The sequence below is a fragment of the Ambystoma mexicanum genome, chromosome 9, assembly GCF_040938575.1.
Source record: "Ambystoma mexicanum isolate Mex_15411 chromosome 9, UKY_AmexF1_1, whole genome shotgun sequence".
Taxonomy (NCBI): Eukaryota; Metazoa; Chordata; class Amphibia; order Caudata; family Ambystomatidae; genus Ambystoma; species Ambystoma mexicanum.
In genome coordinates this window covers 1049209474-1049236552 of record NC_090931.1, presented here as the reverse complement: position 1 = coordinate 1049236552, position 27079 = coordinate 1049209474, and the positions used below count along the sequence as shown (strand labels likewise).

The window sequence follows — 27079 nt, the reverse complement described above, 5'->3', positions numbered from 1 at the left end:
TGCATGTGTGTCACATAACAAAATACATCACATATCTAACGTGCTTTTGCCAGTAATTGTTCTGTATGTTTTGCGCCTTGAAACACTTGTGTATAGGCGCGTTATAAATGCCTTATCATATCATATCATATCATATCATATGAAAATGGGATGCAATACAGTATGAGATGATGTCAAACACATCACGAATGACAGGTAATTACACCTATGGACAAAAAGACTAGAAACATTTGCATCAGATATAGGCAACAATGCACCAATCTTTACGTTAGTACTGGAGATATTAAACAATGCCAGTGCTATTTGTTTAAGTATTGATTCTGGCACATGATGATAAGTGGTGGATATATAGCCCTATCACCAGCAAACAGATATTTTCAGTGTGGAAAGAAGCCCATGTATTGTACCTGCGAGCTGAGAGAGGCGGGATCCTTAATCATGGACAGGGGTGTTCCTCTCACTACTAACAAAGTGGCCTTGACTGAGATATAACCATTATTAGTGCAATACCTCATATATGTGTTTGAGGATTGTTACCAAATACCTCTGATTGTCACATGTTGACTGCGGGTCCAAAGACTCATTTTCAACTTTTTTAAGTGTTTGATAGTGAAGAGTTTCCTAATCTGGGATACGATCAGGATGATGCATGTAAGACAAAACATATGTTTTCAAGCAAGCAGCTCCAAATGGGCAAGGTCCAGAAGCACCATAACACGGATACGCACATACTTGGACTGGCACTGTTTGCCAAGTGAGCAAATATTTCCTGGGCAAAAGATTGCTGGACTCATCACGCCAGATTGCATGTTGAATCAATGTCGTGAAATGTTCCTAGTATGGTTGCCTCTTGGGCTACATAGGATGGTATGTCCCCTGTTGTAATGCTGTATCATGGAACAGAGTAATTGTTAAAGCTATTCACTGGAACACCGTAGAATACAAATATCAGGTGCTCAAAACATTTGTTGGCACATTGTTGTTTTGGCGTTTTATTCAATAGTTGAAGTCACTTTCAAATTGAGTGCTTTTTCTTCTACATTTACAGAATGTTTATGTACCAGCATTCTTTGTAATACAAAAGAATTCACATTATATTTTGCATTTTTGCTAGGTCACCGGACATTATTCATTGGAGTGCACGTGCCCCTTGGCGGACGAAAAAGTCACCGACGTCATAGACATCGTGGGCACAAACATCGGAAGAGAGATAAAGAGCAAAATTCGGGTTTCGATGATGGTAGAGAGTCTCCAACCTATGGTAAGAGTGTGTATTGTTGGGTTGCAGGTGAATTGGGGCTCTCGGAATGGACTGTTCTGTAGCGACCTCCTGTAATGCGCTGGTTCACTACGGTGTGCGGGGACATGAGTGACGTGTGAGCCTTTTATGTTCATTGAGAAAGCTGTAGAATCCTGTGCAATCATTTTGCTTTTCACTGCTGGGAACAGGCACCCGCGACCGAAGAGTTTTTCCTAGGTTATGATGAACAAGGGGTTTAAATCTAAAACACGCATATCATGTAAAATACGAGAAATTCATATGCACGTTTTTTGTGTTTGTTATATCATGGAAGAAATTAATGGCATTTCTAACTGCCAGGCTATTATGCAACTCTATGCAAAAAGGACGAGCATACTCGTCCTTGGCACATACGGGATTAAAGAAAAACATGGAGACATAACAATGGAGTTTGCAAGTTGATTTATTAGATAAAAACAGGCAAGCATAATTTTTTATTTTTCTGTTTGTATTTATTTGGCTTGTAATGGCTTGCAGAGGTTCAAACAGTAGGCCTGGTCATCCCACCAATGGTTGTCTTACACCAGATCTAATTGGGCAGTGGCACATGAGCCAGGTGATGCTATACGCAAGGAAGGAACATTGAAAGGGGGTGGATGCAGGTAGGTAAGGGAAAAGACATGGGTCATTTACAGGGGGGTCCCAGTGCATTTACAGTGTGAATTAGGGTTGAGGGAGAATGTACCCGGATTGGGAGGGTTCCCCTTCCAGGTTTAGGCAATGGAGTGGCAGAAGCCAGGTAGTGGGTGACACTCCAAGGCAAGTGCTCAGTTGAGACATTATTGTACATGCCAGTGTTCCTGCTGTTTTATCTGTTAACAGATCGATTTAAGATACTGCTTCTGAGCTCAAGCCTTGGCCACTCACCCAATACCGAGACATGTCAAAGAGCAGATTGTGCTCTCCTTGTGTAAGAAGGGGAGATGTGTAGTGCAACTTAAGCACCGTCTGCCCCGCCTTGATACTATGCTGTATTCAGCGCAATGTAGCGGCCAGGTGTAGCATTCCACTTGCCAGGGATATCCAGAGAACATCAGATGGTGATCTGCAATTATTAGATCCATCGGAGAGTGTGTCAGAATAAGGTCAGTGCTTTTGTACACACTCGAAATTAGTTGAATTCAGACATCTTTTTTAACGGTTGTCCCATTGATTGTACACGGAATTACACTTTTTTGGTGGCATGACACAGACAAAGAACAAGTTACATGTTAGTTTAATGTCAGTGTTCTCCCATGAATAAGTTCAGTACAGACTCCGACTGTGTGCTTCCCCCGTATTCATCTTGGTTTCTATTTGGCAGAATCGGTCAGCTCTGTCTTCATCTTTTGCAGTGCGCACTGCAGGCCTCTCCCATCGTCTTGTTCCAGATGCATTAGCAACCTCCTTATTTTGGCCAGTGCCATATTCTTCTCATATGCAAGGCACACTCTCTTTGCAGACACGCCTCGATATGTGCAACATTCCTTACATCTCTATGGAGTCCCAACTGTCCAGCAAGTACCACATGTTTCTCTAGGTGCGCTTGCTCTTGAAGTGAAGCATCATCATAGAGGATCCATTCTGCAGCATTCTCAATGCCTTCATCGCAAAATGCACACTGACCATGAGGGGTACAATGCAGCAGACGATGCAATCAATGCGAAACCGTGGCTGTGTGCTGACCTCTAGGTGCGGGGCACGTGATCAGCTGGGATTTCTTTCTCCTGCTACGCTCGGCCGTGGACCCAGTCTTCCATAGCACTTGAAGTAAAGTGCCAACTACCAACTGAAGAAAACTGAGAAACCCTGAGATGTGACCCTTAATTGGTGAATCACATCTGTGCATGGAAACTATTCACTCGAGATGTATAATCAAAGTGACCACAAGAACCCACCAGTTCTCTGATGATTGTGCGTCCACCCCATCTAGTCCCCCCAGATAGTATGGTACATACAGTCCTGTCAACAGTTCCAAGCCCACTGGCAATCCTCCTGCATGTGTGCATGCTGATTGCTAACATGACACATATTGTTCACATACTCTTCACTTCAGTTTGCGCCATCTCTTTTTTTTAATGGTCAGCATAGGTCACAGTAGCAGCCACAGAGTTGAATTGATGCAAAACTACCTCCCAACTCTTGGTCATGAGCACAAGAAGGGTTTTATGGGAGAGAATGCCAAACAGGGAAGCCTTCTCTCTGACCTGATTGGTGACGAGTGTTATGAGCTCTAGTTAAACAATCTAGACTTTCATTTCCTCCCCTCTTCACGAGACATGCCAGTACTTGTCCACGGTGTCCGGTCAAAGGGTCGACTACAAAGGGTCGAATGGTCAAAGGATCGACACAAAAGGACCGAAAACAAAAGGATCACATTTTTTTTTTTAAATTACATTTTTTTGGGGGTTTTTGTTTAGGGAAAAAAAAGTGGTTTTTACCACAAAAAACTGGGGTTGTGGGGGGAACCCCCCAAAAAAAATTATAATAAAAAATAATAATAATGTTTTCGATCTTTTTGTTTTCGGTCCTTTGGTATCGACTCTTTGACCATTCGATCCTTTAGTTGTCGACCCTTTCACCTATAACCCTTGTCCACAAATACCTATCACAAGAGCAAATGTGACAAAATGCAAATCATGAGGTTAGCACCTGCCTTTGTGTGATGACCTCGCCCAGATCACCTGTTCATGATGTACCTGTGTGATCCCATTGGCTATTGTGGGACCTCCCTGATAGAACACTTGATTTATTGATTTATTTAATTTATATACAGGAGGAACAATGTTCTTTTGATTTCAAAAGAAAGTGCAATCAATAAGAAATCAGATTTGACAGGAATCAGTGAGCTTTATACAATGGGGTGCATTTGAGGGACATGCTGACCAGCTTGTGGAGGAAAGTAAGTGCAAAAGTCATTGTGGACAATACATAAGGGGATATACATTGTTTAAGGACAATTAACATTGTACAGTTTTAAGTGCAGGTAGGCAGTACGGCCAGCTGTGCTCGGGACGTCACCATGATGGGTGTAGTGCTTAGGTGGAGGCAGAGGAATTGAAGGACAGAGGTAGGTTAGAGGAGAGAGAAACATTTTAGCAGGCAGGTTAAGAAGGTAACTCATAAGAGAGGAGGTAGGTTTTTATTTCGGTTTTGAACACATTTGTGTGGACTGTTTCTGAAATGTCAGAGGAAGAGAATTCCATGGAAGTGGAGCAAGAGGAGAGAAAGAGCAGAAGTGAGAGGAAGCACAGGGAGGGAGAAGATCCACAAGGGTAGTCAAGGGGGCAGAACAGAGATTGCAGGAAGGCTTGTAAAGTTGGCTAGAGGAGGATGGATACAGTGGTGCCTTACTGTGGATAGATTTGTGAACAAGGAGAAGACATTTAAATCTGGCCCTGTTTTGCATCAACAGCCCCCCCAGCCTGCTGATGGTACGAGGAAGTAGGTGTGAAGTGAGCGAGTTCAAAGAGAGTCCTGGTAGCAAAGTTAATGATCTTGTCAAGAGGACAGAAAGCATAGTTGGGAGACCAAAGAGGATGCAGGAACAGTAGTCCAGTTTGGAAAAGACAAGATTGGTTAAGAGATGCTTGGTGGTGTTGAAAGGAAGGCAGTGCCTAATGTTCCTAATATTTAAGAATGTGAGGTGAGATGGTGTTCCAGTTTTGGAGATGAAAGTAGAGGGGGTGTGAGAAGGGTCATAGATGATGGTAAGGTTTCTAGCTGAAGAAGAGTAGGGGAGAGTGTCAGGTGGGAATTGGAATGGCAGAGGAAGAGATGAGAGCAAACCTTTGGCAGGGAAGACAAGCACCTCTGTTCTGGGAGAGCTTAACAACAGAGAGTGCAAAGCCATCCAATATTTAAAGGCAGAGAGACAGTTGGAAATTGTGATTGAGAGATCAAGAGGAGAGTTCAGGAAAAGAGAAGACATTTTGGGTGTCGTTATCGATGAGTTGGTACGAGAACCCAAAGAAGGAGATTAGGGCCCTAATAGCAGTGGTGTAGAGTGTAAAGAGGAGAAAACCCAAGACAGAACCTGCAAGATTGGATGCAATCCAAGCAAGGGCTCGACTGTGAATCCCAAGAAGAAAGAGAGTATTAAGAAGATCAGAGTGATCAACAGTGTCAAAGACAGCATACAGGTCAAGGAGAATTAGGATATATGCTCAGTTGGAGTGCTTATCAGAGGTGATGAAGATGGTCATATTCATGAGAGCAGTTTCATGGAGTGACCAGAGTGGAAACCGGCTTGTAGGGGGTCTCGAAATTTGTGGATCTCTAAGAAACTTGTAAGACAGTAGAACACAACCCTTTTCAAGAACTTTAGAGTAGTGTGGAAGGAGAGACACAAGCTGAAAGTTATCCAGTAGGTTCATGTCAGTCCCTTGCTTTTTTAAGAGAGGGATGAATGTGGCTGATTTGAAAACTGCAAACTGAGTCAAAGTACAGGTTGAAGAGTTCTGAAATGTGAGAGGGCACTAAAGGGGCAATAGGCTTGACTAACCGAGGAGCAATAGGGTCTGATGGGGCACAAGATGGGTTAGCCTTCATCAGTAGAGATAGCACTTTGTCAGCATTAGTGTGACTAAAGAGGGAGAGACACTTGTGTATATGTGCGTTATAAATGCCATATCACATCATAGAGGCACATGATGATGGTAGAGCAGACAGAGTGTACAATGTAGGAGGAGGGAGAGTGAGAAGGTCACGCGAGAGTCTCTAATTTTGGAAATGTTTGCAGCAAAGTATTCTGCTGTGTCATAAACTGTGAGAGTGGATTTTATAGTCATGGTCCTGTGAGGAGTGGGTTTAGGGTACTCTGTAGCCGGCGAAGATGGTTGGAGTGAGAGTCAATGAGGGTTAGCTAGAACTTGCTGTATGCTAGTTGGTTGTAATCATTGCATGAGATTCTGTCAGTGACAGTTTACAAACCAGCCTGGGTAGTTGCAAATGGTGGTTCTATTCAGTTTTTCTGGCATAGTCTTTATGCTCTTCCTTCTCGTACTTGATTCAGACTTAAGCTGAATAAAGAACTTAACTTCATCTAAGAAGTTCATGACCTTCTCCCTAGTCAAGATGGACTTAGTGTGACATTAGGGAGAAGCTTCAGCGGGAGAACTACCAATGGTGCATGAGAACATATGAATTTACCATGCTGTGTGGAGGGAGCTGCACATACAGGGCTTACTGTCCCTCGCATGTTGCCCATTTGAACAAGCAAGCAAGTCCAATCACACTCCACATGATAACGGTGCCAGACAGATAATCCCGCTAGTTGTCTGTGAGCTGAATGGGAGTCCACACGTCCAATCACTCAAGTTCAACTTAACTAATGTTTATAGCATGGAGAGTGCAGTATGCTTCTGTGTCCAATCCCAGTTGGAAGCAGCAACATGGAACTGGCAGCACTCAGAAGTAAAGCTGAGCTAGCATGTATAAATAGCAATGGCGTTCCGATGTCCATCATTAGTGAAGCTATGGCCAATGTTGGAGCGAATGGCCAGCAACTAGTGTGATGCCCTGGATTGATGGCACAGTTGGGCAGAAACAGTACGACTGAAGGTGGGCACAACCTTGTCATTTCAACGTTCTGCCTGGGGGACACTTCACTGTTGGTGAAAGTGGGATTGTTGATATTTGCAGGATATGTGTGATTACTGAGAAAACAATAATCAGATACGAATATACAGAATTCCTTTTACCTCACATTTCCCCGCAATTATATGGACACCCGCCAAAGCCCCCCATACTCCCCTTATACTGTTTATTATCCTATACCCCACCCCACATATGATTGCGAGGAAATGTGTTTTTCGAAATAAATTTGATATTTTCGTCTTCGAAAATTTCTTTGGCTCAGAAATTGAATTGTACCTATTTGCGTGCCTGAATTTCCCTGCATGTTGTTAATGCTGCATTGTACAAGTTATCCTTTTTCTTGCAATGCGGCTTTTGCTAAATCAGGGATCGTTCAATATTAGTAGGAATATGCAGAGTTGAAAACAGTTGCTTTTTGCACAATGATGTTGCAAACATGCAAGGAATTCAAGTTAATCCCTTGTTAATCCCCTGCTTTGTAGATCGTTGTGCCTAATTGACATGTGCAATTGAAGAACATTCTTCAGCAGGGAGATTGAATTATGAGCCCAAATTCCTGGGTTGTTTACAGCGGTGAGTGAGCTGTGGAGGGTTGGTGTGCATGAGTACCGAACGCCTGGGGTGGGTGTAACTACCATCAGGTTACCCTTTTGATCTGCTATCGAGAGTTGCAGGTCCATCTTGCATCTGGGAATTGCCCCTCTGTCTGCACCACTAAAGTGAAAGGTGCTATTTCCAGCGCCTTCCTGTACGTGTGGCATAAGTTGAATACAGGCCTTCTTTCAACTCTACATTCCGTGTTCTTCACCACACTTTAATGCAATAATCTATGCACACAGCACACTCCTCTCGCCTCCCATCAGTGACACATTTAGAAAGCTCGGTGTGCTGTGCATGCACAACACACTAGACCGCTGCTTTCAAAGTGGTTTGTTTACATTAGTCTCATTGTGTCTGGCCTACCATTACACCACACTCAAAATGTGGTGCAATTCCTAAAGGTGAAGCTAGTTCAATGAGGATCATTGATTGAATGAATGGCATAATGACCACCACTGTGCTAACCGCAAAGCCCGGGGCTGATTGTTGCTACTGCAAGGAGGAGAAAAATCAAGAGTGGAGGGGGCACTGGCTGGGTGAGGTATGGAGGATTTGAAAGGACTGCTAGAGTGGTGGTTGCATGCAGGAGAGGGTTAGGGATACTAGGAGCAAGGTAGGGGCAAGTCCACGAATGGATTTAAAGATTTGTAGAATACATTTGAAGGGAGAATACTTGTGGATGGAGAGCCAACCAGCATGCAGGTGGCAGATGAGGGTCGGGGCAGATTGTTTAGTATTATTCCAAGAGTGCAGGGAGTATCTGATGACAGTACTCTTGAATTTGTGTTACATGGGATTTATATGCTGGACTATAAATTGAGTGGAAGTGAACCACATGTTTGCTTGTGAAATGCGCTCCTCACAGTAGTGGTGTAACACAACATTTGAGGGCTGCCCTGTAAGCCATGCTGATGCGCCCTCCATCCCCCAGCTTGGCAACAAACCACGGGTCGTGCCAACCTCTGGGCCGGCCTAGATTACCACGCTTGCGCGCAATACGCACAAACGTGCTGCTTCAGGGGTATGTTGCACACTGTACTAGGAGAAGCATATATATATATATATATATATATATATATGTATATATATATATATATATATATATATATATATATATATATATATGTTAATGCATTATACAGCACACTTTCTGAGAAAAATCCAATACATGCAAGTCATCAACAGTGCACAGGAACATTAAAGCTTTAATTAATTAAATACTCTGCTATTAAAAATGCCATGCCACAATGAAAACATGTCCAACTGACTGCACATTATAGACCCAGTCTACACACATAATAACATATTACAGTAAAGCATGCCAAGCCACATTTAGATATACCTCGACTGGTTGCACCAAAATGCCAGTCAAAGCAATATCCCTTACCTTGGTTGTTTTATCACAGATTCCCAGACAAATACACAATGCCACAGTAAGAAATGGCTGGACTGGCAGCACCCAAATGCTAGTTTAGCCAGGTAATTACACTTAACAGGACTGCTTTGTCAGAGATACACAGTTGAACAACGTCAAGCCAAACTATGAAATGACTATACAGCTGCACTGAAATGCCTCTCTAGCCACTATTACCACATATTATGCCTGCTTAGTCTGGAGATGGACTACCATTACGATTTATCGCAAATCCCAACCCCTCACACATCCCCTCTCCCTCCAAACCCATGCCCCAACTCCCAAAATGAGCAGATCAGCCCAGAATTACCTCCACGTCCCTCTTCCTTGTCCCAGTGCTGACGTATGAGGCACCTTGCCTCATAGGACAAGCAAGAGTGGGGCTCGGAGTAATGAAGATTACAGGCAACAAATAGCGCCAGGATTACCTCCAAACTCGGAATGAGGGCCATTATTTCTATTACGTGGTAACAGAAATAATTTCTTTATGAAGGCAGAGTGACTTATGAAACTTTTGTCTGACATTATCTGGCTGCAGTTGTCAGGCACTACATTTTATTGACAGACACTTAAAATGGATGAATTAGCTTGCTGTCTCATTAATCTTTCATAAGGATCACCAAGCGTAAGTGGGGAATAGGAACTTTGATCTGAGGAGAATTCTTCCACCTTCAAAAGAGACAGATGAACCTATGGACTGTGGAAAATGCAGGCCACAAAGAGGTTTGGCCCTGCGATGACACTCTTGATGATATTGAAGAGAAAGGCACACATATTAGTATTTTCCCGCAGTATCATATATTATAGTATAAAAGCAGTATTCATTCAACATATGGATACAACATATCAACATTGTATTTTGCTGAAGATGATGCAACTGACCCATTCAGTCAACCATTGAAATACCATGTTCCCGCGCACACAAAACATTCAGCAGTCCAGGGCTCTTTGAACACTTATACATGTTAGTGAAATTCAAAAAGCTTTGTTACATATGATCATTAAGCAAGAAGTTGCATTTACGTTTAGAGAGGATGGAATAAAGGAGTGAGGAGCAATTAGTTAAATGTATTCCATGTAGCAAAACACCATCAATGTTATTGTTGGTTTGGAAAAGCTTAAGCTTGACAAAAAACCCTTGTTCCTGAAATGTAGATTTAGGCCATTTCAGCCAAGCCATGTATACCACAGAGCCACTCACTAGCCTGCCTGGTCCCCCTGAGTGTCAACGGTGCCAGGCCCTTACCCCGAACCAGTTAGCCTCAGTACCCCTTTTTAGAACTTGCCTTGGGCACCCTCCCTACTGATTATGATCCACCCCCCTCCTGGCACTAGTTCCACTCTTTCACCTGCGCACTTGCCCTCCAGGCTACACCCCTGCACTTACCCCCCAGCACTTACCCAGCCCCTGCCTTACTTTTCCCCCTCCCCCTCTCTTCAACCCCCACCTCCGCCCCACACTTCCTTGCTGCAATTGCACGATCTGAATGTCACAAGGCCTAGTAGGACCGCTTATTGTTGTTTATGCTCCTTTGCTCCCCCCTCCGTTTGCCTTGTGGCTTCTGGAAACAATTCCTGATGTATGGGCGTCTCGCACATGTTCAATACAAAAATACAAATAAATAATCCTGGAGTTCACCTCCAGTTCACTGCTACTGAACAATGCAGTGTGCTGAAGCACAATGCATGCTTTTCAGCTAAATTGCATATCAGAAATGCAATGTTCAGTGGCACTGAACTAGAGGTGCACTTCAGGTAGACTTTTTTCCTTGCTTTTGGCTACATATGCTCTGCCTAACAGTTGGTCCTCTAACATCAGTAACCCTTCAAATGCTGTTATTGACATGGGAACTGAAACTGACTGAACACAGGTCACCCTGATAATGCATCAGATAGGGAATATACAAAGTTCAGTAGTGGGGATGAGGCTACTCCTCAGGAATATCATCTGTGAACGACCATGGTTTATGGGAGTACCTATGAGATGGTTATGAAGTGTGTGCAGAAGATGATGGACTGATTGAGTTGTGTAAAGTTTTATGGGGGTGTCTATGAGTCTATGAGATGGTTAAGTGGCGTGTGCAGAAGATGATGGACTGATTGAGTTGTGTAAAGTGTTATGGGGTGCCTATGAGATGGTTATGCAGAGTGTGCAGAAGATGATGGACTGATTGAGTTGTGTAAAAGTGTTATGGGGTGCCTATGAGATAGTTATGCACAGTGTGCAGAAGATGATGGACTGATTGAGTTGTGTAAAGTTTTATGGGGGTGTCTATGAGTCTATGAGATGGTTAAGTGGTGTGTGCAGAAGATGATGGACTGATTGAGTTGTGTAAAAGTGTTATGGGGTGCCTATGAGATGGTTATGTAGACTGTGCAGAAGATGATGGACTGATTGAGTTGTGTAAAAGTGTTATGGGGTGCCTATGAGATGGTTATGCACAGTGTGCAGAAGATGATGGACTGATTGAGTGTGTAAAAGTGTTATGGGGTGCCTATAAGATGGTTATGCAGAGTGTGCAGAAGATGATGGACTGATTGAGTTGTGTAAAGTTTTATGGGGGTGTCTATGAGATGGTTAAGTGGCGTGTGCAGAAGATGATGGACTGATTGAGTTGTGTAAAAGTGTTATGGGGTGCCTATGAGATGGTTATGCAGAGTGTGCAGAAGATGATGGACTGATTGAGTTGTGTAAAAGTGTTATGGGGTGCCTATGAGATGGTTATGCACAGTGTGCAGAAGATGATGGACTGATTGAGTTGTGTAAAAGTGTTATGGGGTGCCTATGAGATGGTTATGCAGAGTGTGCAGAAGATGATGGACTGATTGAGTTGTGTAAAGTTTTATGGGGGTGTCTATGAGTCTATGAGATGGTTAAGTGGTGTGTGCAGAAGATGATGGACTGATTGAGTTGTGTAAAAGTGTTATGGGGTGCCTATGAGATGGTTATGTAGACTGCGCAGAAGATGATGGACTGATTGAGTGTGTAAAAGTGTTATGGGGTGCCTATGAGATGGTTATGCACAGTGTGCAGAAGATGATGGACTGATTGAGTGTGTAAAAGTGTTATGGGGTGCCTATTATACAGAGTGTGCAGAAGATGATGGACTGATTGAGTTGTGTTAAAGTGTTATGGGGTGCCTATAAGATGGTTATGCAGAGTGCGCAGAAGATGATGGACTGATTGAATTGTGTAAAAGTGTTATGGGGTGCCTATGAGATGGTTATGCAGAGTGCGCAGAAGATGATGGACTGATTGAATTGTGTAAAAGTGTTATGGGGTGCCTATGAGATGGTTATGCAGAGTGCGCAGAAGATGATGGACTGATTGAGTTGTGTAAAAGTGTTATGGGGTGCCTATGAGATGGTTATGCACAGTGTGCAGAAGATGATGGACTGATTGAGTTGTGTAAAGTTTTATGGGGGTGTCTATGAGTCTATGAGATGGTTAAGTGGCGTGTGCAGAAGATGATGGACTGATTGAGTTGTGTAAAAGTGTTATGGGGTGCCTATGAGATGGTTATGCAGAGTGTGCAGAAGATGATGGACTGATTGAGTTGTGTAAAAGTGTTATGGGGTGCCTATGAGATGGTTATGCACAGTGTGCAGAAGATGATGGACTGATTGAGTTGTGTAAAAGTGTTATGGGGTGCCTATGAGATGGTTATGCAGAGTGTGCAGAAGATGATGGACTGATTGAGTTGTGTAAAAGTGTTATGGGGTGCCTATGAGAGGGTTATGCAGAGTGTGCAGAAGATGATGGACTGATTGAGTTGTGTAAAGTTTTATGGGGGTGTCTATGAGTCTATGAGATGGTTAAGTGGTGTGTGCAGAAGATGATGGACTGATTGAGTTGTGTAAAAGTATTATGGGGTGCCTATGAGATGGTTATGCAGACTGCGCAGAGGATGATGGACTGATTGAGTGTGTAAAAGTGTTATGGGGTGCCTATGAGATGGTTATGCACAGTGTGCAGAAGATGATGGACTGATTGAGTGTGTAAAAGTGTTATGGGGTGTTTATTATGCAGAGTGTGCAGAAGTTGATGGACTGATTGAGTTGTGTAAAAGTGTTATAGGGTGCCTATAAGATGGATATGCACAGTGTGCAGAAGATGATGGACTGATTGAGTTGTGTAAAAGTGTTATGGGGTGCCTATGAGATGTTTATGCAGAGTGCACAGAAGATGATGAACTGATTGAGTTGTGTAAAAGTATTATGGGGTGCCTATGAGATGGTTATGCAGAGTGTGCAGAAGATGATGGACTGATTGAATTGTGTAAAAGTGTTATGGGGTGCCTATGAGATGGTTATGCAGAGTGCGCAGAAGATGATGGACTGATTGAATTGTGTAAAAGTGTTATGGGGTGCCTATGAGATGGTTATGCACAGTGTGCAGAAGATGATGGACTGATTGAGTTGTGTAAAAGTGTTATGGGGTGCCTATGAGATGGTTATGCAGAGTGCGCAGAAGATGATGGACTGATTGAATTGTGTAAAAGTGTTATGGGGTGCCTATGAGATGGTTATGCAGAGTGCGCAGAAGATGATGGACTGATTGAGTTGTGTAAAGGTTCCAGGAAAAATAATATTCCATCACCAGGCTTAGAAGATTATTTCTGAATGTTGAAAAGCAGGTGTCCCATTCACCCTAAACCACAGCGACGTAAAGGTATGTGCAGAAAAAAGGGGTCTATGGCCGGAATCAATGTGTTGTTTGAAAATATTCTTTTTCTACTCACACAGAAATTCATTTTTGGGAATTTTTTAAAAAAACACATTCTTAATTTAGACAACAGGAACAGGTATATTTACGCAAAATTGCACACATAACATGATCACATGATTACAATTCAAACAGTTGTAACAATACCCACAACTGCCTATATGCATCACTTCCTCACCACAATAAAGACATTTAGATTAGAATGCAGTGCCTCCACTCAAGCACTATGAGAATCACAGTAGTCATAAAAAGTGCATAATTGGTTTGCAATGGACTTCTAAAATTGTATAGCTTTGAACAAATATGTACACTAATTAAAGTGCATCAACATATTTCGATTGGCTAACAATCCAGAATATCATACAGATGCAAACAATCACTGTTCTTTAACAAATGTCAAGGGATAAGGGTAAAAAACAAAGAAATAACTATTTCATGTTTACATGACTGGACACGGAGACCAAACTGAAGTTGCTTTATGCTTCCATAAACTAACTGACAGGTTTCGATGTTGCTTGCAAAGTTATGCACGTCTTCATCAGGGTATACACAGGCTAAACAAAGAAGAAAAACACCATATTTAGGAATGATACCACTAATACTTGTATAAGCTATCTAAAAATGTGTAGATAATAATTGAACTACTCACAGTGAGACAGCACCATCAATTCATTTTGGCCCGAAAATCAAAAGAAAGAAAATCTAAAGTGAATAAAGTGGTCCCCTGACTAACCATCCCATTACCACCAGTGGCGAAACACATGATGGTACTCTCAGATAGGCTGAGAATGGAAATGATTGGCTGCATGAATGAATGAAAAAAAATAGAAATAATATCAGTAGCCAAAAAATCCCTACCTGAGAGAAAGCCAATCAAAAAACAACAAGTGTCACATACCTCGAATTCATACATAAAGAGATGTGAGGCAAGCCATCATGCACTGACTAGCGACAGCCACAGCATCAGTGTGAGCGGAAAAACATGTTTTTGATATGCATCATCGACATGAATTAACTGCAAAGATAAAAAGTCTAACTGGGCACACGAACGCAACGAGAAACACCTATATATACCTCCTTGGCTGTTCAGTTTGCGCGAATCTAGCGCAGAGTGTGGTGTTTCCGTTGTTCGAAAATGGAATAACTCAATAATATAATTAAAAGGAATGTATACCATCGAAACGCGTCGTAGTGAAATAGACGGAACATGTTGCATATCGCTCATAATCAGTAAACCATAGACGTTGTTGTTGGTCACGTGACCCAGGCCTGAGAAATTAATATAGACCAAGGACTAAAGCACAAATCTTACACCAGCTAACATGAGAAAACTTAGCTGACATGTTGGAAATTAGCTACTGTAATAGTACACAACATAATGTGCTAGACAATGGATTGCCATTCTTCTAATTAATTCAGGTCATGTTCAATAGTTTTAAAATTAAAAATCCACACGTGTTTGTAGGCCAGTTTTTTTTTTAACAAGCATTTCACTGGTGGCTGCATGCACTTTCCCAATGCAAAACCATGTGAGTAATTCCACTTTATTTCCAAAACCTAATTAAATGTAGGACTGATGGGGCACTCAAAATCTGTGTCCACATTTTGGAAACATGTTCTTTAATTCTAAGATGAACTGCAGAAGACGGTTTATCCAGATACATTTTCTGACATGGGCATCAGATGACATAAATTAAGTTCCAACATGTATATGTCGTAAAGGAATGCAAACTCCATGTTTTGCCTTCGTTCTCGAATGAGGTGACCCATTTGGAATATTTACAGGCAACACATGCAGCACACTGGAAGTGGACTTCTAAGGGTGCATTCAGCATGCTAGACATCATTGGTTGTGGAGAATTGGATTTTAGTTTAAGACTTTTACCTCTCGTGAAATCGAACAAGGGCTTTTCAAAATAACGATTGTATGCATGTAAAAAATGCATTTTTTTTAGAATGGCTTCTCTAATTGCTTCGCTGAACTGACTTAAGGTAGTGGCACAGACCAACCGATTGGACTGTTGATGGGTAGTAACAGTTGCAATGAGACTATTAGTAAAGCGTGCTCTCTTACGGCATTGCTAGCCTCAAAATAAAAACTACTGTTGGAGAGTATCAGCATGTTGTGAGAATTGAGTACAATTCCTGAGTATGAGCAAAAACATCCCAAATTGTATGTTGCATAACAAAGCCTTCGAGTTTTGACTAGAAGAATGTAGAGTGGTATTACAAATCTGTCTACAAATGTCCATCAGATTGAATGATCAACAAATCCATCGAGAATTGTATTCATGTACAATGTAAATTAGTATTCAACCTGGTGATCCATGTCCCAAGTCTTGGCTGAGTGTATCCCTTCTTCCCGACACGAGCTTACTGGCTATTCAGCCCTTCTTAGGTTACCGATTTTCTCACGCCCTAGTGGGATGTTGTGATACTCAGCACCTTGTGTGCTAGGTGTCTTGACAGCCAGTCTCGAGTTCCCAATACTGTAACTCTCTTGTGGGATATATGGGTGTTCAGCCCCTCATGGACTAGATGGCTTCTCAGTCATTCTGGGATTACCCCTGCTTTCACCCCCTCATGGGGTATCTTGGTGCTCATCCCCTCGTGGGCTAGGTGGCTTCTCAACCAGTCAGGGATTTCCCATGGTTTCACCCCCTCGTAAGGTATCTTGGTGTCTCACCACCCTCCTTCCGTTCCTCTGTATTTGCTGTCTACCTGATTCCCGGAGGTGTTGCTCATGAGGGGAGGCAGTGTCTCGGATTGGCGTGAACTGAGACTATGACTTCTTTGGGGACTGGTCTTTTGCTTTGGTTCCTCCTGTTAGCAGCCAACAGGTCTTAGATGTCTGGGATGACGGATGTGAGGGTGCAGCTTCTGGGGCAGCCGCGTCTCTCTTCCTCTCTGCGGCTCTGAGCTCCTTGGGCTTCCTGCCTTCCTAGATTCAGCAGCATTCTGCAGGCTTCTGTGCTCCCTTGCCCACCAAGCCGACTAGGTAGCTCTGCCTCCAGGCTCCTCCTGGAGGGGAGAGACATTCCCTCCTCTGCATTCGTATGCAGGCTTTCACCCTCAGGCTGGGTCTCTCTCTCCGTGCCTGTGTCCCGGGATATTTATGTTCCTCCCTAGAATAAAATGGGAGCATCCATAGGTTGCGCTCTTCAGGCATGGATGTCATTAACAAGACCATCCACGATTGAAAGGACTCTGCACACTTTTACCTCGCTCAATTCCCATATGGTCGACAAACACTTTGGATCCAGTGGTAAAGGAAGGTGGTATAAAACCCTCACTTGGGCATTCCTTGCCCCCTATCTGGGCATCACCCCCAGTGGGATCATCTTGCCCTGTCCCCTAAGGGGTGTTAAGGAAAGTGGGCTTACCTCCCTAGTCCCAAAAGGGGTGGCTTCCCCTTGGGGAGAAGGAACACATTCCATGGACCCGTCACACCTACACATATGTGGAAACAGTGATTGGCTTGAAAGTGCTTGTCTTTGCCCACTGCAAGTCAGGAGTAGAATTTACAACATTCTTGAGTCTACAAAAACAATTTCGTGTAGAATGCAGAACAGGAACTTACAGTACTGCCTCGACTGTGCCAACTGTTGGCCAATTCAAGTAATTATCATCTGAAATAGCGGTACCAGAGAGTGTACCTGTCCTTTATTGGGTGAGAAGGTCACGGTAAAATATCGCCCCTCCCAGCTTCCGTCTTTGTCCTCTCTTGCCCCTTTGTTTGGTAATGCAGATAACCCCTCATGCCTTATTTAAAGGCATGCACTTTTATCAAGCTATGCACAATCAAGGGTAAAACAATGACTGCATAAGCATTCCCTGCGTCATTCCCATCCCACCTGTTCATGATCTGCTTGCACCTAACTTCGCCATTGCCCACCTATGGGCTATCAAGAGATGCCCCAAAGTAAGAAGATGGTCTTAATTAACATCCAATGTCTGAAGCCAGGGCAATTGGCTGCGAGGTGCCTACAATTCCAGCCAACATTCCATTGTTTCACAGTTGCTGGACCTTCACTATTCCCTATTTGCTGACAATGGAAGAAGGAACTTTCAATAAAACCAGTGCCCTGTCACAGAAAGTTTGATTTGGTCACACACTTCTTGCACAGCCACTTCCTACAACAACGCTGAAATGGGACCTGAATCCAAAGCACCTTCAAACGTTGAGAATGAGTAGTCCAAATACCCAAAAAGTGGCATTGATGAACAAGGTGGTAGGCATTGCACTTGGTAATCACTTCATTGCCCAGCCATTAAACTCTCCCTTAATACCGTGTGTGTTCAGCATTCACGCTACATCAGCTTAGCATTTCACATGTTCCTCCACCAAACTGTACAGGAAGGATCTTTCCATCTGTATTATTGCTCCCCCTCACTGCACACATGTCTTACCATCTGTATTGTAACTCCAGCTTTTCAGCAGATGAGTGTGTCTCTGGGCCCCTTTGTTCGTTATTTCGTGAATGGTACAACTTGAATAAAGCAAAGCATGAAAGCAGACTCTATGCATAACTGCTACTATCTCATTGTGTCTAATTTCTTTCAATAAAGATGTCTAATTCATGTATAGATTGAATAATAACACATTAAGATAAATACAGGAATTTAAGCCCCATCCATACCACCTAGCGCTGCCAAAGACAGTATAATAAGACTGAAGGTATTGGATACCAGTAGGATGATGTTGTGTATTGTGACAGATTGTGGGTGGTCTATCCATATTTTCTATGATCCTTACTATCTATGATGCCCACCCTCCATTGCTCACATGTAATTTCCCATGTAGTCTTTCAGACTCACGTTTTCATATTTTTCAAATCAATGATTCAGTTCATCCTATGCAGACATTTGTCATTTCTCACACGGGCACTCATCCTTTCTCAATCATCCAACCATTCTATCCTTCTATCCCACACAGCCACTCAACCTTCCCCATGCAGCAAGTCCTTCCGTCCTACTCGGGTATTCATATGTTCTCACACATGGGTTCTTCTGTCCCAATGAGCCGGTCATCCTCTACTACTCAGCCTTTCAACCTTAGTCATTTATTTGGCCTATCCATTGCAGACATGCACTTTTTCCCACTTAGCCCCACAGTTTTGCATACGTTTCACTCACTGATGACCACTGCCTCAGAAAAAGGTTTAGAATGAAGTTCCCCTTGCCTCCTTCTCTCCCTCATCTGTGCTTTCTTGAAAAGAGGACTGTACTAGACCTGACCCATGCTTCATAGAACCTGTATTGAACCCCGCGTTGAAATTCTCCCGTGCACTTCTTCCTAGGCTGCAATCATTCCTGGCCTCCACTTGTCTTTTTGTTATTCTGCCGTCTCCTCATCCACCAGTAAGTAGATAACTCCAGCCTACTGTTCAACTTCCCCCTGCTAAGGTAGCTCTAACTTTCTTCCTGTCCATTCCAGCACATGTCTCTCTAGCTCCTTGCCCCATCACCACGCTTTGGCAGCCATGACTTCTACCCCTTTTTCCTGTTTGATGCCAGGAAGGCCACATGCCAACCAGATCTGACCTGTGGTTCAAAGGTAGACGTGTCTAGGTATCCCCAATTGCCTGATTTCACACTGAACACCATTTCAAGAGAGGATTAGTTATTATTTGTTTCTGACAAGAATCTAGCCAGGTGATATGGTCTGAATACTTGTCATATATTTGGTCACATTTGAGCAGATGTGCAAGTGAGTGAAATTTGATGGACTGGACAAAAAGTGTCCCATCCAGTTCTGAGGACTACCATCCTCACCTTTGTGCAGCCAGGTTTCGAGAGTGACCACACACAGCCTGGTAATGATAAAATTAACACATTCTTGGGGATGCAAAGGTAGAAACCAAGTCACTGAGACCTTCCCTACTTTATCTCCCACCCCCACCCTAGCTCCAGGGTCCAGTAGCTGTTTCCCTGACAGCCATCAACCTTCCCCCATGTACCCTCTGACCACTCCCCAGTGTGGCCCAATGGTGACAATTAACCTTCTACTTTTTTACCAAACCACATATCGCCCCCCCCCCCCTTGTTCGCTGTGGCTTTTGGTTCACTGGATCCACCAACCATCCCCCCTGCCAACCCTGACAGTTCCTTCTCCTTCCTTCCTTCTTTTCCACTGTACAGTAGTCAACTCTTGGCCCTACTAAAGGATGACACATCTCAATGTGTAGAGTATTCTGAAGCCTGCATTACATAACATTTACTGTACTGTGCTGCAGTTGTGTTCTTGCTCCCACAATGATACTGTTGTGGCTAGCAGTATTTTGAGGGGGAGGGAGGCCTGTGTTGCTTAACGTTTTATTTTTTATTGTGCATTAGCCAAAAGAACATGACTTTTCACACAGATCAACATTTAAAATCCATATGCAGTTGGAAAATATAAAAATAGCAATGTCACTTCATAAAATACAGTGAAAGGCACATGAGAAAAATTAATAAGTTTCATATTAAGAAAAGGAAAAAAGACATAAGCGAAGAGAATAATTTTGTATAGAAAAAGATGGGAAATGATAGGAAGAGACGAAAATAAATATATATGAAGGCGTAAAAAAGAAATAGATAAGAATCACAATTCCCAAAATACTGGGCTCCTATAACATGTCCAGTCACACAAAACAAAGCGCTTACAATTCATCTAATTTGTGGCTGGTGGAGTCCCCTTTTTTACAATGAGGTTGAGTTCTTAAATAAAGGAGACCACCTCTACGGTGAGGAAGACTTCATTTTCTGGGGCTAATCTGTCCCAAAACATACCCGAGTCAAGAGAACGAGGATCATGTACAAATCTCTGGAATCTCAACATTCTGAGAGACCAAGTTCCAGTATACTCTGACAAGGGAGGACGAATAGTTTGTATAACATTTGCATCACATTTATGACCGATGTCTGTTACATGTTTCTCTCTATGTCGAATATGCAAGATTTCCAAAGTTGGTAACAAGCCTAATCTTAGTCTTAGAAAATACAACCGCATTCCAGGGTCGGGAAAGTTCTTTAAATACTGGGGAACAAAAGACCTGGGTTTGTCTGTTAATGATGGGGATGAAGATAGATTTGATAACCTCATTTTCTCGATGGTCCTAATCCAGTCCATGTGGTTCAATGCTTCCTTTGTTTTCAAAGGTTTTTGAATTAGGGTATCAACATTACTATCCGATTTGGAGAGTATCTCATTACATCTAGATGTTAATTTATTGAGAAAAGACAGTTCGGGCTATGCATTGATGCTGCAACTTCCTCATAAAGGGATGATTTTAGAGGGTCCAAAATTAGCCTAAATGTAGAGACCCATTTCCACTCCATCCAGACACCCAAAGAGATAAGACCCAATTCAAACCTTATACATGAGATTGGAACACAGTTGGGGAGCGCGAGAGTTCTCCAGATTTTACCTTTGATTTTACCCCAATCAATGTCAAAAGATTTAAAATTGCATTCCATGCCAAATGTAATAACCAGGACCACCTTACCAATGTAGAATTTTAAGACAGGCATCATAGAGAATTTACAATACTGGAGGCGAATTTTCCTCATTTGTGCATCCAAATTAATTACTTTCAGGTCTAGAGTTGAGAGGATATTGGCTTTGGTAGGGAACGCTGTTATCTTAGATCCTAAATAAATAACCTCTTTAGAGATAGAAAGAGTTACCCAGTTGCCAAGCAAAGGGTTTCAGCTTCCTTAAGGGATGTTTGAAAACAACAATTCAGATTGATTTTCAAATCCTTTTCTCAAGCATACTCAGATAAGTGATGCAGGTCGACTTGGGTGTAGTCCAGGACTACAATATCAACAGCATATGCTAATCAGTTGATTTTCATATTGCCCAGTTTAGGTCCTGCCAAGACGATCTTCTTCAACCACTGTAACAGATCTGCCAAATACAAAATAAAGAGAAAGGGTGCAGTTAGACAACCTTGCCGTACTCCTCTTTTTATTTGAATGTATTGGGACAGGGTCCCTGATTTAGACATTCAGACTCTTAGGGAGGACCTTTCATGAAGTTCTAGCAAGATGGACAGCAGATTATCAGGCAGGACCCATAATTTCAATTTCATCCATAACCTATTTCAGTTTATCGTATCGAAAGCTTGGGAGAGATCCACCCAGGCTCCAAATACGGGGGTACCTCCCTTTATAGGAGAGTGTGTACTAAAACAGCTAAGGATCAATGTGTTCATAGATGTAGATAATCTCCTCCTGAATCCTGTCTGTTACTTAGGAAAAATTCCTTTATCTTCTGCCCATTTCTCTAGCTCGCCCAATATAAAATCTGAAAAGATTTTCCCTTCAGCATCTAAGAGCGATAGTTTGATGCAGCTAATCGGTCCCTTTTTTTATAAATGGGAATTATAATTGAGTCTCTCCACGACTCAGAAATTTGTTTCTTAATAATTATACTATCAAAAAGACTCTTTAAGACCCTTGCGCACAGTTCCGGAATTAACTTCAGAACTGCTTTGCTCAGAGCATTCGGGCCGGCTGCCCTGGAAACAGATGTTTTTTTAATTAGGTTTTCAATATCCTCAGATGTATAGTTCAGAGACCATTTTGAGCCCAATTCTAATTTAGGTTACTGATAATCTGGTAATCTGGGGAACCATATACCAGAGAAAAGTGGTCAATCCAGGTCGGCTCCTGAAAAACAGTATCTTGGAGGTGGATGTTCGATACCTTCATGGAGCCTACAATGGACCAGACGTTTCTGGAATTTCTCATACAGACAGCCCTTAACATTTCCTCCCCCTCTCTCTATTTTCTCATACATGTGTGAGATCTCATCCAATTTCTATGGCTATTGTTTAAGGATCTAATTTCTTGTTCAAGGATTTTTGGGGTCCATTATAGTTTTCTTTAAGGAGGACCTTTGTCGCCTAGTGTGCCTTTTCCTTTCATAAATTGTTGTATCAAAGGAATACTTATGAGGCTTATTCTGTTTGGTAGGGCCAGAAAGGGGGAATTTAAGTACCAGAGAAACTCACTGAACCTAGCAGGTTCACAATATTTCATGAGTTGCTGCACTGTGAGATCTTTTGATGCTATTTCTAATTTATTGGTAAGAATTCGCCCACCCCTTTCAAACCTAACTAGACAATTGCCCGCAGTATTTACAGCAGGTTCTTAGGAGTAAAGGGGAGTCTGTTTTTTCTGACCAAAGGTAAAAGCTACCTCTAACATACAGTGATCATCTAGATTTCCCTCAGTCAACACAAATTCATTACAATTTTCAAAAATAACTTTAGAGGTAAAGACGTAATCAATCATCGAAAATGATGAACCTCTTTGCCAAGTGTGGGCACTCGGGATATCACCCTGAATATTCCCATTAAGCATCCTCATATAGCAATCAGACATAAAATTGCATCAGGCAGAACCATTGCCATTTTTTTCTTTATATGAAGAGCTATTCAATGTTGTTGTAATACACTGGGAACTGAAATCGCCCATTATAATTACCTCATCAGCTGGAAATTGGACTGAGAACCCCACCAAGAGATCAGATACATTTTGTAAAAAATCTATCAAAGGGGAGGACGTAGGGTTCCAATACAAACTGATTCTAATCCAGTTTGACCTGATCACATTGCCTCTTCTTTCAAGTCTAGTTACCAAGATACCCTGAACATCATTAGACAATAGAGTTGAAACAGGAAAAGTCACATTGCTACATACAGTGATTAGTCCTCCACTTGGTCACCCTCTCCACCTCTAGATGCCATCTGCTGATATAAGGAAAAGCCATCTACAGCGAGAACATCAGAGGACAAAGTTTCCTGGAATGAGATCAAGTCAAAATTCTGCAAGATATGAAGTTTTTTGGAGTCCTCAGAAAAAGAGCTGTAACCTCTTATATTCCAGGATAACCATCTTATTTCATCATTGACTAGAGCTTCTGCTCCGGTATGCCCAGTTTAAGAAAGAATTGGAATATAATTTCCGGAACAAATTCCCACATACTTGGAAATGACAAAGATGATTGTTCATGATGAAACTGTACTTGGGAGATAGCTTTATTCATCAATTGTTCATCCTTATGTTTGTCAGAATGTGGGCAGTCTATTGATATATGAAAACCTCTTGTTTGGCCGCCATAATTGTTTCAAAGGCCAATCTTGACTTCATACAAAGCGCTGCAATATTTGTATCCGGACGAAGAGGAAAGCTCATTTGCTCTATATCAGAGGTAGAGAAGTATTTTAAAGCAGAGATCATACCAGGGACGTCATTTAGGGGCCGCTAGGGGTCACAACTGTGACCCCCGAGGAGTCCCTTGCTACCCCTGTGGTCTCCCTTGCTACCCCTAAAAAAAAAGAAGCAAAAAATAAAACTCATTGGGTTGAGCGCTCATTGCTGCAATGTGCGTGTCATCTGCAGGTTTCAGGATCGGATCCCGGCAAGGTCAACTCAGCCTTTCATCCTGCTGAGGTTGATAAATGTTTACCAATACAGGTTGGGAGATATGAAGCGCTTAAGCGTAAGTGCTGTATAACAACACTCATTATAGTTTGGCCTTGGATGTCTGCTTGTGTTCACAGTAATTTGGTAAATGGGCCTTTACACGCTAATATTAATGATACATATGATGATCCATTCTTGTATGAAATGTATATCACTTTACAGTGATAACATAGCCATATTTTTCATAGTGTTCTTAGAAACAAAGCTATGTGGTGCCACTTGGTGTTTTGTCAAGGTTGTGTTCCATTGCTTCTCGTGATGTCACTTCGGGGTGGGGTCAAATTACATAACTTCCTGTGATGTCATCAGAGGTCAAGGGTTGTGTGTTGTCACTTCCACTACCCCTGGCATTTTGGTGAAAGGATGTCCCTGGATCACACTCATTTCTTTTAGTACCCTGGATCGATTTAAGGGTAATCGTTTGATGATATCCTTGGTCTTATTTCAGAGGAATACATTTAGCCCTGAATGCTGCTCCTGGGGATTCTTGTTTGGCCGTAACAGGCTTTAGTTATTGGTAATTACAGGAACTTGTATAACGGGTTAGCTTTTCTTAATACTCTCAACATCTTCCCTCTGTTTTGCTTTGTCAATCAACGAAAGATCCTTTACTGGGGAATTTGATTGAGACTGTTCGACTAGCATTCCTGTGGTGGAATGTGGAATGATCTACTTTTCTAGAAGTTCCCGACCTGTAGCCTGGCAGGTCTTTCCAGGTTGAAAGGCCTTTATGAAGATAGGGGCGATTTTCCTGTCTGGTGGAGTAATCTTCACTTGCTTTTCCATATTCAGGAAAAAGGAGCAATCTTCCTCAGTGGGTGGAATGAGTCCATTTGGCTGCCAACCATAACCTTGGGTACTTGCGGTATATTCCCTCTAGAGTCTATATTCAGGTCTTTTTCATCAACTATCTTTTTCTGTTTTTTTCCCCACTCTAGATTAAGTCCTTTGGTCTTCTCTTTCTTATTTTCCTCCATATTCACCCCTTTCAAATTTTTTATAAAACGATTAGAGTTAACGCCTCTATTCTTTTTTTATTTGTTTCATTTGTTCTGGGGCTGCTGTATTAACGGATTCTTTTGAGACTCTATTCAGTCTTTTTCTCTGTTTCCTTGTTTTTCCATTTAATTTCTTGCGTCACTTCCTTTCAGCTTTATTTGTGTTTGGAGCTTCTTCTATATTTACACTTTCCTCTATAATCTTGGGAACCTCTTCATACTCAGCTAATTGGGGTAGCCGTATAAATTCATCCATTACCGATAATGAGAGTGGTGTGTCATTCGCATCAAACTCAGGAGAAATAGCCATAAGTTTCTGTTTACAATTCGTACAGTTATTCTGAGCGTTGACCTTTAGGCCTTGATCCATTTTCACATTCAAATTTACCAGATCATCTTTTAAATCAACCCACTGGTTAGTTAATAGATACATTTTCTCCATTTGCATCTTAGACATTGAGGTCAAGAGTGCCACAATTTTTCCCTTGGATTTGTTTATTGCTGATTTTAAGGTTATCATAGATGTCTCACTCATGTCTAGATCTTTCGTGATTTCAAGCAGAATTCCAGAGTGTTGCTGGACTTCTGATTTCAGGTTTTCAAATACTTTCACAAGGGAACTGAGCACGAAATTGAGGGCCACTATTGAGGTGGTGCCCAGCCCCTGATCTTTTGATGCCCCCAGAATTTCGGCCCTAACGGGACCATCCTTAATCCAGGGTGAGGATCCGGGTAATGGGTCTTTGGCTCCTTCCATATCTTCCCAAATGGCTGATATACCATTAAGTTCATACGAGAAGTCGATGGCTACCGGTGGTTCCCCCTCTCCGTTCACTTCAGGGAGTAAAGCATGTACATTGGTTGCATGATCCACAGTCGGCTCAGATGGATGATGGTTTCCCTGTTCTTCATCAGAGTGGAACGGGGTGGGGGCAGGGAAGGTGATCTCTGGATACGTGTGGGAAATAGTTCCCAATTGTGGTAGCTGTTAAGGTATAATTTAAATTAGAAGACAGTTGTTTTTTAGTAGGGGGTTCGCTGATGGAGATGCAGTTGCTGCTTTTAATAAAGCCCCCACATTTTTTGCAGGTCTTTCGCAAAAGCACTCTGCAGGCGATAACCCTGCCCCATTTTTATATGCTCTAAATGAGGTACCCCATTATTTTGTGTATATTATCTTTGGGGGCATGGTTGTCATGTGGACCTTGGTGCTGGTAAATTCGCCTAAAACCACACTTTGCAGATTATACAATTTAGGCACATTTTTATGGAAAGAACGCAGTAATAAATGCAACTTTTTGCCCCTTCCAAGATAGATTTGATATAAATATAGCTGGCCTTTAAGAATTAATCTTGCTGAGCCAAATGCGGCAGGTGAGTGAAAGGCAGCAGCCTGCAGACCTCATAACTCTGTATATACGTTACATGGCTTCTTCTTAAAAGATGACTTTGCTGAGACGGATACCGCGAGTGAATCAAGGGCGAGAGCCTGCAGTCCTCAGCTCGCTGTATGAACGTGACGCAGCTTCTTTTCCAAAGGTAACTGTAACAAGCTGAATACCACGAGTGAGTCAAAGGCAGTGCTCACTTCACCGTTTAAAGGTAACACGGATTGTTCTTCAGAGATGACTTTAACAGGCTGGATCCCGCAAATTAATCGAGGGCGAGAGACCGCTGTTCTTACTTGGCCTTTAACAACTTCTTCTAGCTCACACAGTTCAAAGAAGTGTAGAAACACTCTACAAATCTACAAATTGAAAGTAAGGCTGTCAGAGTCACCTCAAGGTCTTGCAGGAATGAGATCTTTGTTTTTTTATATTACGTGTCTCACCATCTCGCTCGGACTGCTCAGACTGCAGTACCACGCTGCAGCTCCACTCCGTGGCCCGCACTGCGGCTGCAATGAGCTTTTAAAGGTGTAGTGCAGCTCCTCCTTCAGGTGCACAAACAGTGTAGACAGACACAGGATCAGTTAGGAAATCAGGAAG

The 27079-nt window shown here is 42.4% G+C and overlaps 1 protein-coding gene across 8 annotated transcripts in view; it reads left to right on the top strand.

Annotated features, from left to right (window-relative positions):
• The window catches only part of SLC4A10 (solute carrier family 4 member 10), a 1479043-nt gene that overhangs the window by 761351 nt on the left and 690613 nt on the right, over positions 1-27079 (top strand). For all 8 annotated transcript variants that reach the window (XM_069616332.1, XM_069616329.1, XM_069616333.1 and 5 more), the window contains exon 3: positions 1115-1261. In XM_069616332.1, the coding sequence (XP_069472433.1) occupies positions 1115-1261 (147 nt within the window). The remainder of the gene's footprint in view (positions 1-1114; positions 1262-27079) is intronic.